This window comes from Pelmatolapia mariae, linkage group LG7 (genome assembly GCF_036321145.2).
Source record: "Pelmatolapia mariae isolate MD_Pm_ZW linkage group LG7, Pm_UMD_F_2, whole genome shotgun sequence".
In the NCBI taxonomy this organism is placed as follows: domain Eukaryota; kingdom Metazoa; phylum Chordata; class Actinopteri; order Cichliformes; family Cichlidae; genus Pelmatolapia; species Pelmatolapia mariae.
Window position 1 is genome coordinate 47,578,696 of NC_086233.1, and position 20,701 is coordinate 47,599,396.

General features: G+C 41.0%; 1 protein-coding gene across 2 annotated transcripts in view; it reads right to left on the bottom strand.

Annotated features, from left to right (window-relative positions):
* cntn1a (contactin 1a) overlaps positions 1 to 20,701 on the bottom strand; it is a 61,752-nt gene continuing 41,051 nt past the window's right edge. For both annotated transcript variants that reach the window (XM_063479331.1, XM_063479333.1), the window contains exons 4-24: positions 19,304 to 19,430; positions 18,351 to 18,529; positions 17,966 to 18,061; positions 17,228 to 17,434; positions 15,369 to 15,468; positions 14,850 to 15,031; positions 14,544 to 14,668; positions 13,939 to 14,056; positions 13,443 to 13,590; positions 12,422 to 12,549; positions 11,566 to 11,738; positions 10,718 to 10,841; positions 7,952 to 8,113; positions 7,515 to 7,664; positions 6,842 to 6,912; positions 5,427 to 5,661; positions 4,409 to 4,512; positions 3,905 to 4,091; positions 3,634 to 3,746; positions 3,367 to 3,523; positions 1 to 2,184 (exon numbers count right to left, since the gene is read on the bottom strand). In XM_063479331.1, coding sequence (XP_063335401.1) covers positions 2,108 to 2,184; positions 3,367 to 3,523; positions 3,634 to 3,746; positions 3,905 to 4,091; positions 4,409 to 4,512; positions 5,427 to 5,661; positions 6,842 to 6,912; positions 7,515 to 7,664; positions 7,952 to 8,113; positions 10,718 to 10,841; positions 11,566 to 11,738; positions 12,422 to 12,549; positions 13,443 to 13,590; positions 13,939 to 14,056; positions 14,544 to 14,668; positions 14,850 to 15,031; positions 15,369 to 15,468; positions 17,228 to 17,434; positions 17,966 to 18,061; positions 18,351 to 18,529; positions 19,304 to 19,430 — 2,963 coding nt within the window. In that variant the 3' untranslated portion in view covers positions 1 to 2,107. The remainder of the gene's footprint in view (positions 2,185 to 3,366; positions 3,524 to 3,633; positions 3,747 to 3,904; positions 4,092 to 4,408; positions 4,513 to 5,426; positions 5,662 to 6,841; positions 6,913 to 7,514; positions 7,665 to 7,951; positions 8,114 to 10,717; positions 10,842 to 11,565; positions 11,739 to 12,421; positions 12,550 to 13,442; positions 13,591 to 13,938; positions 14,057 to 14,543; positions 14,669 to 14,849; positions 15,032 to 15,368; positions 15,469 to 17,227; positions 17,435 to 17,965; positions 18,062 to 18,350; positions 18,530 to 19,303; positions 19,431 to 20,701) is intronic.

Consider the following 20,701-nt stretch of genomic DNA (forward strand, 5'->3'; position numbering starts at 1 on the left):
TATAGTTAACTACACTTTTATTGTTCCTTGTCCAGCCAATGAGAGGTTTCAGTTTCATCCCTCATATATGCCATTCATGTCCAACGAAGCACTGAATTCCAGGAGGCAGCCAAACATGCTGCCACAGCCACCAATGATACTATCAAATCGCAGCCATTGCATGTACCAGACTGCGGGACCACTTCTGAACTCAAATGAGTGAGATTCCTTTAGTCAGTTTAAGATTTTCTCTCTCGCTTAGCAGCTAACGAACATATTAGTCTAGGATCTACTCCTTCTCTGACGTAAAGGGATGCCACTCAGGTATGGAATGTGTTTCACATGAAGCCGAGAGGCCGAGAAGTCGCTATGATGTGGAAGTGTTGCAAAGTAATGTACCACTTGCTCTCCAATCTCATGCATGTTAGAATTTTGAGCCGCTGCTTCTTCCAAAAATGTCAAAGTTCAAGGCATTCATGCATTTGGCAACTCTTTTTTTTATGTTTTGTGGCATGAAGAAAAGTCAGGAAAAAGCACTTTGTGGTGGACATTGATATTGTCACAATGTAAGAAGCATGACCAACGTCAGTCACACAAGAGAGAAATCAGAGGAACTCAAAATATACCGTTTGCTCCTCCAGTTGAGAGAAATAAACTCTGAAACTGTCCAACCAGAGCTGGGTGGAGACATACAAATATAATATTAAAAAACAAAAAATGACAATGTTTATATATCTCTGATCATATGTTAATAAAAAGACAAAAATGTATTCAGAATAACATCGTGAGCTTTGGATGAGCTCTTACAGCTGACTCGGATGGCTTTGCTTACCTTCTGATTTTTAGAGAATGAAAACAGGTGCTAAGCAAATGATCCTGTTAGAAAATATAAAGTAGCCACAGGTAATTCAGACATTGCACAATTATAGGAGGGCATGAGCGTCGCTACCATTCACTCTCACTGTTAATAGTGACTCGCACGCAAAGCCATAAACGAGAGATATTAAATGAAACTGATCACATTAAATAAAATGGCAACATTCGTTTACAAAGCACCAGATGGTACCACTGAGGTCCTAATGATACAGTCAAAACAAAGTAGATTTAGTTTAGATCACGGGCGATGTCTTTCAGTCTCGGTTGAACATCGATCTAAATGTTTCTGCAAAGCCTTCATCACGGTCACACACTGTTCGCCGCAGTTTTACATTTTAAACTTCCTTTAGACGTTGTTAGCACTTCCTGCTGCTGTGGGTTGGTTCCAATGGATTCTGTATTTGAATATAAATGTGCCAAAATCAGAACACTTTGAGCCATTTCAAACGTCTCTTCATCAACATACGCACAGGTATTAGTAAAGCTTATGTTACGGTTTGGAGGTAAGCAGCAATTGCATGGTTAAACCAATCCACTTCTCTTTAAAAAAAAAACACTGTTATACTAGACAGTAAAACAATATCAATTACTGATTACTTTTCAGCATGGCATCATCTGCTCATTTCTCTACCTGCGTCTGAAAGGATGCAGGCGGTTGAGATTTGATTTGACTGTATCTCGTTAACAGAGGGTGTGCTTATTTTAAGAAAAAAAAAAATTCCACCGAACAGCAAGCCATGAAACACATGAAGATATTTTTTTATAAACTCATACACTTACCCTTCACAGCTACTTGTTTACCTTATATTATGGAATGCACTGTAGGAAGAATTTTCCAGAACGTCACAGACCAAACATACAGCATCTTTATAATAAGAAAGAACAGCGTTGTGATTTAAAATGACCAAACAGCCAGCCTATCAAAAGTGCAGCGTTTGCACTTCCAGAACGTTTTAAAACAAGTTGCTGTGAAAGATAAGTGCAGTCATTTATATAAGGCATATTTTTAAAGTTGACAAAACTCCTTTGACTCTCCTCCAAAGAGGCCATTTTTGTGGATAAATAAGGAATGTCTTTGTCCTTTTTCCAATTTTTCCATTTCTGTGTCCGTTTCCACAAACGTATTCCAGAGGAAAGAGCCAGAACATGGCATCCCAGATTATAGGGCGGAACCGAAAGATTGTGGAAAGAGGCTCAAAGTCCTTGCAGGAGTCTCCTTCACAGGAAGTGAAGACAAAAGATGGCGCTACATTCAGAGGTTCAGGCAGAGGAGAGCCACAAAGAGCAGGGAGAGTACGCTGAGAGACTGGGCGGTCGAGACACCCCCACCTGACAGAGAAGGAGAAATGTAGGTATACCTTCATCAATAGCTGGAACCTACAACAACAACAATGAGACTGCACACCACCCCTAACCATGCCGAGACACTGAGTGTCACTGTTGTGATTGCAAAATCAGTTTCAACCTGCTAGATGATCAAACAGATTGTTCATTGTCCATAAACTGTAAGTAATCTTAATGGCACCTACCAGTATGCTTTTAATTATATTTTTATATGTTTTGTCTTTGTCTTAGTATTTGCTTTCGTAAGCCACTGCAACACTTTGGTAACTTGCAAACATAGGAGATGGAACAGGAACGTTATTATTATTATTGTTATCAACTTCCGGAAATACTGAAATACTGTACTCCCCACCAATCCTCAACCATCAAACTCAAGACCATGTTTGGAGTGTGAAGCGTGATATACCCCATCTGTGTGGATAATGCCTTAAATGCCCTTCTATTTGTCAGTGCCCTGCACTTGAAATCCCTCACGGCTGAAATTTCCCAGTCTGTGAAATCACGCTGTCAGGTGGGGTCTGGACTGAATGATAAGGGATAAGGAAAACCACAGGAGTGGTTTCCTCTTCTCATCAAGATCAATTACAGAAGCTTAAGCTCTTCTATGCAGTCAGCCTGCCCCGTCAGTCCATCAGCCAGAGAGAGGATCCAGTCAGCGGGCTATCAAGGCTTTAGTCACGGGCCATCTTAGCTTTCCAATCTAAAGTATGTAACCAGAAGTGACAGCTCTGCTCTGGCCCATGGGAACCCTCTAGCTGTGACAAATGATAACCTACTGCAGACTCTGAACCTGTAATCCCACCAGAAACTGGCAGGTCAGGAATGAACCAGAGTGTCTTTCCCCACAGGAATATGGATTTTAAATGTCATCAAATTACTTAAGTCTTATTTTTTTTCCTGTGAGTGAAACTAAACCTGTGTGATGATGGAATAGAATTTTCATGGGTGATTAGTTTCATGGAATAAGAGTAATTTAATCTAAAAAGATAACAATTCAAAAGGAATTTTGAAGGAATGTTTATCTCTTGTAAATTTGTTCTTTCAGGGGTTTTAAGCCACATACGTTCTTCCATTTAAGCACAATCAGACACCATGTTGACAGAATAAAACAGAAAAGCCAATTTAGGAATCTAGGGACCTTAAATCAACTCAAAATCACTTTATTACCTGTGATCTGGACTGTGGTCGTAGCCCCATCTCCTCCTTCTGTGTGTGCCCGGACCTCCACCACATAGTTCCCATTTGGAGGTAGGGGAAGATCAATGTTTCGCTTGTAGGTGTTGTACAGAGTGCCTGTGGTTTGGCCCTCTGGCCTGTATAGTACCTGCGTACACACATATGTATAATGCATATTAGGAGATGACGAAAAGGCTCTCAGCAGCTATTCTTTTTATTTCAGAGATGAAACAAGAGTGATGAAAAGATGAAACTCACTCGGTACCCTTCTATTGAGGACTCATTAGCCATCGGTTCCACTTGTTCCCAGGCAATATTTATTGACTGGCCCTTCACTTTTTTAGCTATTATTTTGGGGGCTCGGTCTGGTGCTGGTGAAGTTAAAACAAAGCAATCATGAATATGTTTATTTTTAAATGGCTCAAATCTTGTTTGCAGAATGCACTGTTCTGACAGATACAACACTGTGAGCTGTTTTCCAAGCACTTCTCTGTTAGTTAATGATAAACTACTGTAAAGAGCAACATACGGGGTTTCTTGGTTAGGACCCGGAAGTGGTGGCTGGGTGGCCCATATCCTGCAGAGTTGTAGCCTCGAACTTCAATAATGTACTCTGTGTAAGGTCTCAGATTTTCTAGTTTAGTGTGGTTCTCCCTGCTAGACACGGCAATCGTCTCGGCCTGCCCTTCACTTTTACCAGATTCCCAGTACTTCACCTGGGAAACACAGACGCGTGGGTGAGACTGCAAAGATACCATCTTGGTTTCAAAGCGCTCTGTACAAGTGAAAACTTCAAAAAATGTAAGTATTAGTTTAACAGTTTTGGAGAAATGCTGGAGAAAAGCATGTCCTTATATTTAAAGCAATATGTTTGTATTAATGTGTGTTTTGATGGATTTAAATTGATTGTGGTTTTCCTTAGAGGTGCTTAAAGTTTGCTTTGTGAGCAAAAACAAGTCACACAGGGAGGTGTTTGAGTCAGCTAAAGTGATGAATACTACTGTGATCAAGCCTCATAAACGTTTCTACTGACCTGGTATCCATCTAAATTACTATATGAGAGGGGCATCCAGGACACAGTGGCAGCTTTGGCAGAGAGAGCTCTGGCTTCAACAACTGCAGGAGCTTCAGATGGAGCTAAAAAGAAACCCAGAGAACAGATAGATTCAGTACAAGACCCATTTTTTAGGGACGTAAAAATTACATTCAATGTTTTCTTTTTTTAATCAAACACAAAGCAATCCAAAAATTTTAAATATTTAGTTTAACATACGCAGACTTACTATACTAAACATTGGCTTATATTTCTTCATATGTATCTATTGGCTTCTTTTGCTTTTTGTTCTCTCAGTGGCATTTCTCTTGATCCACCATCAGACACTATTCCACGACTTATGGAACATTTAAACCCTGTGTGTAGTCTTTTCTTGCCAGGAAACTGTCCTAAAATGCTAAACTGCCATGCTGTCGCCACGTTGTAAACAGAGGCAAACTCTGAGGAAGATGGTTTGTATGCATGCGCAACCAGCCTGCACGCAACTATGGTCACAGATTTGCCTGGCGACGGCTCACTTTGAAGGCATAACCATAAAAATCATACACCCCCACCAGGCAACCATTTCCTGATTGTGTTACCATGGCAGCAGGAGCATCTCTGTCACCCATCATGCTTGAGTTTCTAGTAGTTATCTCAACTGCTTGTCAGTGGAAGCTAATAACTTGCTAAATGCTTTGCATCTTTGGGTGAGTTATCAGCTTTCTGGTTCATGCTACGTAGATCATAATAATCCCCCAACAAGGAACCCGAGAAAGAAGGCGAGAGAGAAGGGGGGATGATGGGTTCACTTTCAAGGGGTATTAATATTTCTCATTATTATACATGAGAGCTAATATTAAAAGGATCCTACTTCACAGTGGCGCACTGACTAGCAGGATTGAGCAACCCCTCATTCTCTGACACTAATAAAACAGAACCAGGTTGATGTTTTGAGATCACTTTAGCACATTTTCCCCTGTTACAGATGAGAGGGCTGAATCTCTTAACCGCTCACCGTCTTGTGCAGAATAGATGATGGCTGTTAGGCTGTAGGGTCCTTCTCCCTGGACGTTAAACGCTTTGACTTTGACTTGAAACTCTGTCAAAGGTGGGATGTCAGAGGCTTTGTGGACGTAGCGCCTGGCCTGGGGATCGGCTACTGCCACCCGTTTCCACTCTTGCTCATCTTGGGGCTTGAAGGCCACAATGTAGCCAAAATTAGGCCCATAGTAGTACTTTGGCTTCACAGGCTGTTTTGACAAAATGAATAATAAATTGAGAAATGGCATTTGGCAAATGTTTTATTTAACATATGTCACTCTTGACCAGCTTTTATAGCAAAGTAAAAAAATAGCCTAACTTAAAAAAGTCAAATTTCACTAATCAGATGATATTTAAATACAATTTAATACAGTGACTGCACTGTGTAAGGCATCTGTTTTATATACAGCAACGACACAATTGGTCCATCCTTCTCTATCATCACACCTCATTTCCTTTGTGGACACCGTGTCTTTGTCATTGCACATGCACAGCAAGATAAACATATCATCTCGTCCTCCAGCTGCTCTGGAATTGAACGGTCATGCTGCAGCCAAGAAAAATACAATTTAGCCATAGCTAATTTATCAACGGCTGCAGCAGAGAAGCAACACACCATGAATTAGTTCAGTCGCTGAGTTGTTTTTTTGTTCACGATAGCGATCGTTTTATCATTCCCGTCTTCTCTACTGCATGATCTGTGGTACGCTCGTTGTTCTGATTAACAAAGCAATTGAAAACCTATCACTGTGCTTTATTAATTACCAGTTTAAAAATTCTGCATTACTTATCTTAAGTGTAATTGGCCTTTTTTCAAATTTGCACTACTGTCCATGTACATCTCAGAAGGTGCTCTAGTTATATATTTATATCTATATTATATATCCATGTACATCTCTGTTACTGTATTTGCACTACTGCCACTTTTTATAGATTCCCTGGAGTGTCCTTTTATCTTTTCTTATTTCTTCTTTTATACTACGGTGAGAAAGAAACAATAAGCTCTCCTGTATGTGCTGCACATGTGGTGAATAATAAACAACACAATAAAATCTTTGGATCTTTTATTGGACTTAATTTAAAGAAGTGACACATCTTTAAGAGCCTAAAAAAGATTCAACTGAAGCATTTAAGGACCTGAATAACTGAAATCCTGAGCAGACATCTGCATTATCTGGTCTTTCTGTGCCCTTTTTCAAACTCATTTTAATAATTTGTTGGATTTCTGAAACACTGACCACATGGCTTCCCACTCTCCTTTAAACGTAAATCTAAATGTCAGTGTGACTATTACAAATTGAACTAAAAACTAAACATCTTTTAGCAAGTTTTCATATATAAACATGTAACCCATCTTCCCACTTTACCCAGTGGAAAGTCCCAACCTACCGTCCATGTGATGGTCAGTTCTCTGCTAGCCCCTCCACCCCCGCCAACATCTGAGGGCGCCACCACAGGAACTACAATGAGACAGCAACAGCAAAACTCTGAGCCCACATTGCTATGAATCCACGCAAACAAAGCCAAACCACACAGGCTGTAACCTAGCCCTGCCAATGTTGCTCTAACATCCTTCCTCTTCAAATGCGGTATCAGTGTCTTCTCCTGTGCCAAACGCAACACCTAAATGTCCACGTGGGAACGTTGCCACTCAGGGAGACAGAGAGAGGGACAAGTTCTTCTGTTTGCCTTGAGTCTAGTAGCTCACTTTCAACTTATGATTATTTTTTCAAGAGAGGTTACTGTAAGTCTGTGATTCCCATTTTATAATTGAATTTCAGTATACAGTTTCACCAAAGTGCTCATTTGTGGAGGTTTGTGTGGTGAGTTTTCTGCACTAGAAAGCGCGGCATGATGGGATTTATGCTGACTCATTTCTCCAGTGATACTTAACGTAAGTAAACAGTGCAATAATAGAATGATGATGAATAAATAACAGAACGGAAAGCTGGACTGTAGTACCACATCTCTTTTTTTCCCTTCCACTTCTTGACCTATTAAGTTGCTCCGATTCTTTATTCCTTTTTATATTTAGATGTCCAAAGTCAAAAAACAATCTTACCTGCTTCCAGCGTTTTAACAATAGGCGATGGGTTGCTTGGGTCTCCTGTCCCCAGAGTGTTAGTAGCAATGACCCTGAACTCATAGTCTGTCCAGGGAATCAAGTCCACCACTGTGGTCATCTCTGCGTTCCCCTCTACATTAACAGGAACTATAGAAAGACAAGTTCATTTTAGTGCTATTGCGCTCTACGGTTGAACATTATATACCGGTTGTATCCTTAAAACAAACGTGCAGTTCTATTTTGGGAACCCATCCTATGTTTTAATTCACCGAAGCATAACTAAAGTATATTTAAGCCATCTTTAAGAGACATTAACCACCTTGTAGGCCTATAGTATTATTGTGTGGCATGACCACAAATATTACAACACCAGACCCAGCTCAGCATTACGGTAGCAGTGTTTATTTTACCAACAAGCACGCTGGAGTTCTTACATGTAGTGGCATTCTTCCAGACATCGTCTGAGAACTGATCCTTGTACTGGATGGTATATTTGGAGATCGGACTGTGGTTGTCTGCACCACGGCTCCACTGCAACTTTACACTTTTGTCTGTTTTTTCTATTATTCGCACCCCACCTGGAGCACCAGGAGGACCTGGGCAAAGAGAAGAATAACAAGAAGGCTTAAATTATTGTTAGAAGGGAGGCAAACATAAATGTGGCTGCAGGTATCTGTAGAAGAAAGTGATGCTTGTCAATTAGATTCACAAATTTGAATCCCTACAAATGCTCACTCTGACCTTTTCCTCAAGCGGTCAATAAGTCTCCTACATGCAAACTGGAAAGAAACTCAGGGGGAAGCTCTCAGTTTAGACCCTGAGCTGTTTAAAAACTTTACAAACTTTCAAGATGTCTAATGTTTGCATATGAAATACTGCACATCAAAGCCCTTACATTTCCCTTTTTTTAAGAGTTTTATTTAAAAGACATCAGCAAAGACTGATGGATTAAGGCATTAGAGCTTAGAAGCCCATTGACATACATGAACTAAAGCTTAAGCAAAAGCTCTACAATCCAGTGTTTCTCTTGGTCCTAATGCTTCTCTTGATTCTTCCTTTGGAACTTAAAAAAATGGCTTAATAGAAAACCCAGACTGTGTCAGGGTTAGACTCCCAACCCACAGCCTCAGAAATCAGCCAGAATTTACTTTTTTCCAAATCATGAATGTGAGCCGAGAGAACTAAGGCGATTAGAGAGCCAAAAGCCGGACAGGCCTTAAGCTTACCCTCGCCTCCAAGAGTCAGGAGAGGAGGCTTAGTTGTTACAATCTAATGTAAGGAATAAAACACTGCACTTTTAGGCTTTTACAGTTTGGAGCCCATATGGAGGAGTCCTTGAGTACAATCCAGAGTTTAACAAAGTCTGTAAATAGTTTTCCTCGTTCACAGCAACACTGCAACATTGCTCCAAGACTCCTAACTTTACTCTGTTTACACACACGCATACATTCACATCTTTAATCCCTGCTAATAACAGGCTACAGGTGCAGAGCTGTGTTTTGAGCTTGGACACTCTCCTCAAGCAGATCTGCTTCCTCATCTGCCATGATAAATGGCTGTCTTTCATCTCTCCCTCGTTGCGCCCCAGGCTGCTGGCATTTGGCACTCCATTAGGAGCAGCCCCGGACCTGTGCTTTGGTTACACTCTGGGAAACGTCACAGTCAGCCGCTGTGCGTTCACCTGGCCATCTGTCAACACCTGCTCTGAAAGCAACAGCAGCAGCAGCACACCCAAGACACACCAGGGATCACTGGCAAGCAATTCACTGCTAGAATTCCTATCTAAAAAGATCCTTTGTCCTCCAGCACTGGGGCCTGTTTCAAGCGCTGAGTAAAGCACTGCAAGACAAGTTCTCAGTCATCAAGAAGAAGAAGAAGGTGAAAACAAAGTGCGATGAATCATCCACAATCTGAAATACAGTAAAGAAGACCCAGAGACCTCCAAAAAAGTGACAGTGTTTGCTTTGTGTATGTTTACATCTATATGAGGTTGGAAGAGCAAGTTTAGAAATCAGCAGCTGTCCTCATTGAAATACCGTGCTGAGAGATTGAAATCACTGATTCATTATATACTCATCCCGAGGCATTACGCTTGGAATATAAACAGGTCAGAGCTGGCACTGTACTAAAAGCATTGCTTTTTAGGTCAAATTTTTACTTTGTCTGTGCAACCATAGCAACAAGCACAAACTTTCCTATAAAACAATTCATCTTACTTGGGACTGGGTGGACATAGCAATTTGTTTCGGATAAATATGACCAGCAGTGTGCCACCGTGCAGCCAAGCAATGCCATCTTGAGGCAAGCCACCAGCATTTATACTTGTCCCATAGCAGAAATGCTAATGCCACTTGGTATCTGACTAAGTTAGTCTGACCTTTTCAGGGTGGAACCAGTAGATGCTTAAGTGTTCTGTCTTATGCTTGAGGACACAAGGCATTTCCTTCCTCAGCTTTTTCAAACATTTTCGCCCTCACTTTTGTTAGCATGGAGTCTTGGGTTTGACAGATTATCTGGCAAAAAAAGGCTACGGTCTGGTTGCTCGGGAGAGATTTACTTCTCTTTAAACATGCGCTGCACAAAATGCAGTACTTGTGCTGTCTTTGAGCCTCGTTCTTTTAACATATGTGCACTTTTTACCTGCATGTTAAAGGTCTAACAACAAGAGCCTGGGAACATTGAAATTTAGCAGTAGGAACCAGGGTTTTTTTTCTACTTTTGCTTGCATTGTGTGATTTTTTGTCATCTAAGCTTCTGCTTTAGTTTGACAATGTCTGCATGATCAAGGCAGCAAAATATTTGGATGTTAATTTTTCCTGTAATATTAAACATACATAAATGAGCAACAACCATTAAACCTAGGAGTTTAAGACTCAAAAACATGAGCTAATCTTTTTCGACAGGGCCCTGCAGGCTTATTTTGTCAGACGTGATTGACAGTGTGTAAAAATGCACCAGCTGCCATTTGACTTTAGGTAACATGTTGTAATGTAACTTAATCCTGATTAGTGCATGGGAGTATGTGACTGTTTGCCAACGGAGGCCCACACACACTAAGACTGTGAGAATTGTGCAGAAAAATTACATAAATATTATGTGAAATAACAAAAAAATCTGTCTTTCATAGATACTATACATTGTGTGTTTGTTTAGTTAGCTGAATGCTTTGAGACATTTTACATACATGACTCTTGACTCACCCCTGACAACCAGGTGGGCAGAAGCAGTGATATTGTCAACAGGGGTCTGTGCAGTGCAGGTGTACTGTCCCGCATGTTTCAGCTGAACATTCTTGATGAGCAGCTCGCCATTCGAGCTTCCATTCTGATCAAAACAACACAAGAGACAATGCTTAAGTTTAGAAGAAGTATACGCTATGCATCAGTCTGACAAACATCATAAAATATGGAAAAATGGCACATTAGTATTAGTCTAGTAACTGAAGCTATTGAGGTGAATTGGGCAGGGAGTTAAACAAAGCCTCTTTTCGCATTCGATGTCGAGCTCAGCACACTGAACAGTCAACGTTCTGACTGAATATGAGATTCATCTTTAAAAATACATCAAAATAGCAGTCTTGCTAATGCCACACAAACAGTATCAAATGGAACTGAACCCTGTTTTTACGAGGGGAAAATCATCCCTGCATGCAAAAATCAGGATGTCATCAATCACAGTCATAATATAGTGTTTGCCTAGCAGGCGGAGTGACAAATGAGAAAAGCTAACCACTAGCTTATGGTTAGTGCCTTTAAGAGGCAGAGAGAGAGAGCGAGAGAGAGTGGGTCATGTCAACAGTAATAGATGTTAGCAGAAATTGCCATTAAACGGATATACTGTGCGCTATTCCTGCCTAGGAAGGTATGTGAAATGAATTTTAGAGTCATGTTCATTTATATCCGACTGTACTTTTCCATACCAGGTATTCCAAGTAGTGCATCAACCTGACCTCGGATGTGTGTGAACTCTAGGTCAAGGGGATTTTTTTCAGTTTTCGAATGCGGCCAAACCTGGGTTATTCAAAAACAACAACAACATGATGTCTCACTGTGGTGCGTTCGTAATGTTGGCTGTCCTTGTGCAGGTCAATGACTCGGCCATCTAGGGACCAGATGAAGGTGATATCTAGAGACTGATCGTGTGATGCTGCGCACTGCATCGAGGTATTCTCTCCCACTTTAACGTCAGTATTAGATGGTGCCAAGGTGATCTTCGTAGAGTCTGTGAGGAAAAACAGGAAGATAAATAGGTCTCAGGGATTATAAAAAGAGTCAGTTATTTAACTTATGGGTAATTTGATTAAGTGAAAATCAAAGAAAGAGCAGATTCCTCATATAAAAAATAGACTTAAACAGTTCAAAGATGATCAAATGTAGAGTATTTGATTGGGGTGTAGAAAAAAGCGAGAACTCTGAAATATCAAAAATAGCCAGAAGAGGGCAGAAAAGAGCTGCACATCCATACCAACCGAGCTAAGTGTAAAAACACAGAACAAAAAGCTTGACAGCTCTGACTGCATATCTAAAGAAAACAAACAACAAGGAAAACAAAGCTCATATCAGTCTCTGGGGATTTTTTTTCTTAATTCTATCAGACAATCCCAGTTTTTTCTTCTTCTTTTTCACTGAAATGTGTGGGGGCTAAGCTGAATCTAAAGCAGCAACCTCGTGTCTTTGCCCTTGGGTAACGACTGAATGTCCCACGAAAGCTTGCTATCACCCTGCAAACAGGGCCATAACTCAACGATAGCAGACATTTGGAGGTCGCTACTGCTTGGTGGGACTGAGAGTGGCAGGAATGATTGCCAGCTAAGGTTGACATCAGTCAAAGCAAGTCACAGCTGTCCTGGAAACATCAGGGATACAAAGAGAAGCATTAAACATTGTTCTTCAGCTGGAACTTGCCCATAACCAACAGGTCGCCGGTGCTATTGGCCTTGCCCCGGTCATTCTCTGCAAAGCAGGTGTATCTGCCTTCGTCTGCTCGTGTCACATTGAGTATCTCCAGGCTTCCATCCTCCCAGATGAACACCCTGTGGAGAAACCAGAAGTAATAGTTCACACACTCAGGAGAAAGCCTTATGCAGTGTAAAATTATTAGCACAATATGAAGGTCAGTAGCCCAGTGTGTAGTCCAGGGATATGTGGATTATAAAAAATTATGAAAGCACTCAGAATACGTGTCAGTTCCTTAATGGATATTGAGTTTGCCAAGGGAAAAAAAGGAGGAGAACTTTTGGGAGCTTGTGCAAGGAAACTTGTACTAAGAGCAAGGCAGCAATGTTTGATTCTTTTTTTTTTTTTTTCATATTCGTGCATGAGAGACGGCCTGCCAGCTGCCACATTGCCACTCCGCCCCCACCCAGAGTATTAGGATGCATATGTTCCACAGTAACTTCCCTGCTGCTCCTCCTTCAAGTGAGTCCCGCTCTGAGGTATTTAGGGTGGGAGAAAAGTTGTTGGGGGTCTCAGAGCTTACAGATTAGGCTTGTTTTGCCAGTGAGGAGCACAACACAGGGTTTTACACACCAGGCTGGCCACACTAATCTTGAGAATGAGCTTAATGTTAGCCACTGGTGATGGCAAAGCCGTGCTCAGCAGCCACTGACAAACAACAACACTAAAGAATTTTTCTGTGGACAGTATATAGTCGATTTAGAAGATCTAGAAACTATTTAGATCCCCAAAATCAAGCCAGTGTACATTTTTCACAACTAAGTCAGCACCAAATGACATTTTATTCCCAAATACTTTCCCATGGATAAATGTAACCCGGATGTGTCAGACAGTCACTGAAAACAGTTTATGGTTGATGAATATTGGAATTAAAACAACAAAGGAACGCTCTGGTAAACCAGCCTTTGAGAATGAATACAAATGTATAAAATATTCACAGATTCGGGGCAAACAGAAAGAGACTGTTCACCTGGTAGAGTTGGAAAGCAGCTCAGTGTCTTTGCTCCAGGAGAAGGCGGGCTTTGGGGCCGCTTTGGGTCGACACTCAATCACCACCCGGCCATTTTTGGCTGCCAGCACTCTTTTCACTGGGTTGTGTTCAAATGTGGGAGCACAGTCTGAGGAGTGACAGTGTCGGTTATTCATCTCAAACATGGTAGAGCACAGATTAAACACGGGAACGCACGCTCTCATGACACTACCCTAAAACATTCAGTGTAGTGAGTTAACATATTGTACAGACGTTTTCAGTATTTGTTTTTTTTAGATATGTACAGTAAATGCTGATTTCAAATATATATATATATATATATATATATATATATATATATATATATATATATATTTTTTTTTTTTTTTTTTTTTTTTTTTTCTGGCTAAGCACAGTCCCCATGTCATAATAAGCATCTATTAGTTAGCGTGAAACGTGACACAGCCGTGGGAGTTGTGATAGTTGTTTGACTCACCAAAGACACGCAACTCTGCGTTGGCATAAATCACTCCGTGACGATTTTCTGCTATGCACTGGTACATCCCTGAATCATCAAATGTCAAGCTGCTGAATCTCATCTCTTTCCTGTCAACCTGTGGAGTGCAAAGTAAAACAAAATAAAGCATCTTTTCCCATAATGTTTGAGTTCTGTTACAAAGCAAATGGCCATAATTAAAGTGATGATGGCTGACATGATGGCTACTGCAGTTCATCTGCCTGGCAGAGGATTTCATTAATGCATAATGATACATCCAGCAACCTCCCCCACGTTTCTGTCACTGGCTGCTGCTCTCTAGAGCATTTTCGAGCCTGATGACAGTTGTTTCTATGGAGCATTACACAACACATGCTGGCACCTGCTCAAAAACAAAAGGTGCTTTTTATTGAACTCTCCTGACACCATGTCTACCCACAGTGCCAGCTTCCTGTCTCTGCTGTGCTCCTGTAACAACCCTTGGCTGCATACCGAACAGAGAAGAGATCTAGACAGCCACCGAGAGGGCTCTGAGCATTTTAGAGTCATAGCTCATTTGCATTCACAGTTACAAGACAATAACAATCTATGAGTCTGAATAGTACCAGTTCTCCGTTTTTCAGCCAGCGGATGTGTGGATTAGGCTTGCCACTGGCTTTGCAGGACATGGTGTAGTCGCTCCTGAGGTCTTTTTCAGTGCTGCGGATGTGCTCCACCCACTCTGGAAAAGCTGCAAGTGAGAACATTTAGATAAGGGGTTTGAGAAAAATCTTAAGATTTACCCTGTCTGGTGACAGTGCTAAAAATAGCAGTGCTGATGAGTTTATCCCATAAAGCACACCTAGGAGAGATTTAATACAACTGATAAAGACTTTGCAAAACTACAGTATAAGTTAAGAATTCCAAATTACCTTCCACAGACACACGAGCGGTGTGGTAGTCCTTTCCTTTCGAGTTTATCGCCTCACACTTATAGGTGCCACCATCTTCAAATTGCACGTTGTACAGATGCAGTTGAGTCCCCGTCATACGCACCTCGTGGTTTGACGGCAGATGTCCGTCTATCTTCTTCCAGCGGATCTCAGGGACAGGACTGAAAAGGGCACACAGGGGAAAATAATTCACGAGCAGGCGTAAGTTGTAACGCTTGTTGCATGCTCCACTATGCTTATCGTTCTGAAACATGGGTTGTAAATCATGTGACTTCATGAGCATTTGTCAGCAGCTGAAGAACTTTGAGAGCTCACAGAATGATATATTTGGATCTGATTTAATTGTAAACGGAGCAGAACAGCCTCTGAAACTGAGTTCATATTCACTTAAACTTTCCTTTAAGAGTCGTTTTTATTGCAGATTACCTCTACATGGCTGGCTAGTATGGAATTCTACAATCTAGCATTTTTTGTTTACCCATATTCTCTCTTACTTACTTCCCCAAAGCAAAGCACTCCAGGGTGACATTCTGCCCCACCAAAGCAGTGGTGTCAGGGAACTTGACTCTTAGGTCAGCCGGGTATTTCCTGATAGGACCTGAGTGGAAGAGCAACAAGTTATGATGTGTTTATAGATGCTAACAAAACAAGTACTTTAAAAATAATTTTGTGTTTGTTCTCAAGGTTTTCTTTGAAAATCTCACACCAGATTCACAATAAAGGCGTATATATGGAACTCTTATATCCCATATTATGTGTAAAAGATAAGATAAGATAAGATAACCTTTATTAGTCCCACGCGTGGGAAATTTGTTTTGTTACAGCAGTGGACAGTGCAAAGTTGCATAGAAAAATGCAACTTTGATGATTGGGTTATTTGTTTCTGTGAATGTCATTTTGTCATTTTTTTAATCTCACAAAGAAGTATTAATCTGTTCCTACTAGGTATCCTTGCTTGTAATTTGCAGTTTAAAAACTCTGGTGTGTCAAGGTCCAGATGTTACACTGTACCGTCTATATCCAGGAGTGCCCTGGATTTCTGAATGTCTCAACCACTCTGCTGTTTCTCTATCAAATGAGTTACTTTAAGTTTAACCACTGTTCTATAGCAATCAGTAATCAGGTGGTTAAAACACAAGATATAAGCAACAATAATGCCGTTGCTGACTGATGAACACACACGGGACACAGTGAAACCTGGACAAAGGTTTAACATGCCAAAGTAGTATACTCAGAGCATTAAAGTGAAAGAAATGCCTATAAAATGTAATAAAAGCATTATTCAGAGCCCTAAGCATGACTCGTGTTTACATGCTTAAACACATTAACAGAATGTATAAAATTCTGTATACACATTTATAAAACCTGGACAAATGCACACACACACACACACACACACATATAAAAATTAGATAGAGGTAAATAATGCAACATTATACCCAGAAGACATGGCATAATACATGCATGCCTGAGAGAGCCCAAACAACTGCTCAGCTCTGTCCCCGGCCCCTTTGATGGAACAAATCCTTCTAGCTTGTATTCTACTATTCAACACATGCTTGCCACAAGTAAAACTAGCTCAGAGTTTGACAGCGATGAAAGTAAACGTCTAATGGATTCTTGGAAATCCCTTAAGGAAAAATGTTAACATTGCTTAGTTTGGTATTTGAACCCATTACTTCAAGCTGTTCAGATACATACGGCCTAAATAAATAAGAGCACGTACATCTCTTTAGTTTCTGTCCTTCGTTTTGGCACAGTTTGTGTTTCCTCTTGTCCTCTGTAGCCAGCTGGCTCTGTCTCAAAACAAGCATCATGTGTCAGTCTACTACTGAGTTCATTTAGTTCTGTAAATTTAATTTAAAAAGTCAATACCAGGGACATGACCTTAATGCATTTAGAGCAAGCAACGCTGTCATTAAACGCAGTGCTACAGTAGGGACAGGAGGAAAGAATTGCAGCCGACGCAGCATTTTAGTCACTTCCTGTCTTCAAGCATCTCTTAACACTTGAGGTCCTGCTCTATAATCACACCTCACTGGCAAAAGAATGTGAGAATTAATACAGGAAACCACATCTGAGGAAGTGTGGCTATTATAGTAGACACATATTTAATCCCTGTTGAATCCCTCTGTTTTACTGACATAATTGCTGTGCATTGCAAGCATAAATTGGTATTAAAGACAGTATTTTACGCGTGAATTCTTGGAACCTTTTTTATAATTTTGTATTCCATTTTCTATTTGTGCTTTCTGTTAAGCTGCAGAACCCAAAAGTCTGTTACTACTACTTTAGCAACAATCAGAGTCAAAAGCAGCAACAAATAGACAACAAGAAGTAGAAACCGGGGTACTAACGTTCAGTCTGAGGCTCAAGGGGGATGTAGTTGGAGAAGACACTCTTGGAAATAGATGGGCTTGAGGCGATGCAGGAGTAATTTCCTCTGTCCGAGGAGTCCACCTTAGAGATATAGAGGTTGCCTGTTATCTGGGAGACAAAACGTCGCTTGTCCGGTATGATGAAGGTCGGGAATTCATTGAGGATCCAGCGGAATGACAGCTCGGCTGAACAGAAAGAGGAACAGCAAAAGGCACCTGTCAATCAAGAGTCTGGGCATACCCATTGCTTTTGAAACAGTGAAGGAGGCTGGATGTGAAGCAAGGGCACTCTGAATGATCTGGTAAGCTTGTGAAGACAGTGATCTCTTCTTTATAGCTAAGAAGCTGAACCATGTCCTTAACAACAGTATACAAAATATCTGATTAATTCATTTCAGTTCACCAAGTTCATGAAAACAGCAGTGAGGATATGTGCATGAATGGTCACAATTATTTAACATGACTGACTCGCTGTGTCAAGGACCAGACTAAAACTTAAAGCAATGCAAGCAAGTTTGTTCATTTTCCATACGACTTGTCTTGGTCCCAGAGTTTTGTGGGTTCAGATTTCTTTCAGGTTTTTGTGAAGGGATTATGTTCTATTCTATATTGTTTATGGTCTTCTGTAATTAACTAGATGTTAATGCTGCAAAATATTAGGGCTCGTTATTTTTAGGAACATCCACCAACAGCAGGCTAAGCCTTCACATGTTGTACCTGGATAATGCGGTGGGGGAGCGCAGAGCAACACGGCCCCCTGTCCCTCTTTGACATACACTGACGACCTCTCCTCCGATGAGAAAAGATCGAGATCTGAGAAGGGGAGAGAAAATAATCACATCCCGTCATCACATGTTTTAAAGATCTCTGTAAAATGACACTTACGGTGTAAGTTTTGTATAAAGATCAACAATTCTTTTGGAAATGAGTTGTGATCTCTGAGCACATTAGCATTTCACAAATTATATTTGCCATACTGAATTTGATTTGTCCCAGTTGTCCTTGTCATTTCAGTTTGCATAATATGCATGAAAGTACAGCAAGGCAGCGCTGTTAAAAATAGGAGATGCTTTACACATCAGACTGTAAATGGAAAGCTTACATCCAAATTGGACAGAGGCCTCTCTGCTTACGACCGTGCCATACGTGTTGGTAGCCAAACAGGAGTATTGTCCCACATGTTCAGTCTTATCAGGGTTGCTGATGACCAAGTTCCCTCCTACTAAACTGTAGTGACTACCCTCTGCATTCAAGTCAATTTCCATGCCGTCCAGCTTCCACCTGCAACACAAACGATCAGGGTTAGCACAGCCGCCCTGTTTGAAAGGTGTCGCGTTCTTTTTCTTGTTGTTTCTAGTTGATTTTACATCGAGTAACACGAGCAGATAACTTATCTGAAGCACTGACATACATTACAAAGTCTGACAAGTGACTGCACTAAAGCTGATCTTTTACTGTAAGTTTACCAGATTTCATAAACTGAGGGCTTCTCTATTAAAAAATGACAAATTTTAATGCTTTGAAAGGCAGAACAGAGTGCACTATAAATGAACCCTCTTAAACACTCAATGCCAGCTGCGGTCAAAGCTAATTCCTTCCCCTCTGACATCTAATTCCGGGCTCCTTGACAGTGAAACCGATTTAAGGGATGTAGAGCAATCTAATTTACATGTATTTGCGACTAAATTGAAACAGATGATCTAAAACACTTTAAATTTTGAGCTGTAAAAGAAAGTCCAAAAATTAAATGAAAAAAAAAAGAAGGTATTTTTGCTAAATCTGCTTCAGAATTTTATTTGTTATTAGGATTTTCCTCTGTGTCTCCTTCTTGGAGTTTACCTGATTATAACCACAAAGAGAAAATATAAATATGTGCTGCAAATAAAATAAATAGGGACACACACACACAACACACTTGGAGTTCCATCACCGTTAAGGTAACATCTTTGTGAGCACGCAGTTTGACAGCAGGTCCGAAAACAGTCTGAGGGATTGTGAGAGGTGAGAGGCACATAACATGCACAGCGTGTAGTGTATATGTGGAGCATATGTTACTTGTATGTGGCAGGTGGATTGGCTCTAGCCCGGCAGTTCATGGTAATTTTGGCCTCGGGTGACTCCTCAGGGTAGATGGTATCCACCGGCTGCTCCTCAAACACTGGTCCGTAACCTGTGACTTCATCTGCAGGCAACAAACAAACAAGACCAAGGGTTAATAACTAAGAGCAGTCTTACAGAGAAGTGAAATCAAGTTTCAAGAGCATCACATTTGTCTCCCATTTGTCAGCTGTGGGGCAGTTTAATCAAAAACAAGAGAACTGGATTCAGAAATAACACAAGAAAACATACAAATAAACAAAAAAACAACAACACGCTGACTAGATTGTGAGATTGCCTCTGTGAGGACCTGCCATTTAATATGTCAGCCTGATTTGCGTTTTTCACAGACATGCACACCTCTAGCGCTTAGACGCCGGGTTTAGATAAATCCCAGTTGTAGTTGTAACTAATCTAATTCTTGAGTCCGCACAAACTCTCTTTCAGGCATCGACACTGGGTAATAAGCCTCTGCTTTATTCCAAACCACAAACTCACACTAATTATGGCAGAGATGTGCTCAGTCGGGTGCCAAACCAGAGTGACGCATTTATCAGTTGCCAGTGGATATGTTATTGTTCCACACTAATACAAATCCTCCAAGTGGAAATGCCAACTTTACTTAGCATAATCCAAACCTGCTTCATACCGCATGTGTCATCCTCTGCGCTGCGGAGAAGCGCAGCACAGGAAATTTCAGATTTCAGCGCTCTCCTCGATGAAACGCGTTTCTTGGTTCAAGCTTCCTTTTACAGCATCGTCAGGCACACGTAATTAGCCCCAATTACTCATTAAAACAGACAGACATCACGAGCAAAGGCATGAATAAGACATAAACACAATGCCAGGCTATGAATAAGCAATGAGGCGAAATGTTCCCAAATGCTGATTATTCTCTCAGATCAAGAGCGTGTGTAGGTGACTGCGGCAATACAAATGTGCGGGCGCGCACATGTGTGTTATTCCCTCGCGTCTCTGAGTTCTAAGAGAGCACAGCTGACACCTCAATGGGGAGAGGCCGGCTCTTTCAGACGGCGATATCCTGCGCCTCTTCGATCCAGGGCAGTACTTACAGATTCGCTCACTCTGAAAATGTCATATCGACAGACTCGGCGACCTTTAGAAACCCAAACAAAGGACCATTATATTTATAGGATCCTTCTATCCGTAATTTACATCACAAAAGCAGTCGGATATATTTGTGTAGCGTGACAACAAAATATAACCAGAGCTATACACATTCCAGCAGTCAAATATGTGATTGCTGGCTATTTTCGTCAAGGAATATCCAAAACGCATCATGCAGTTTAACACCAGTAAATTAGATGCATATTCTTCTGCCTCGACTGTCACGAA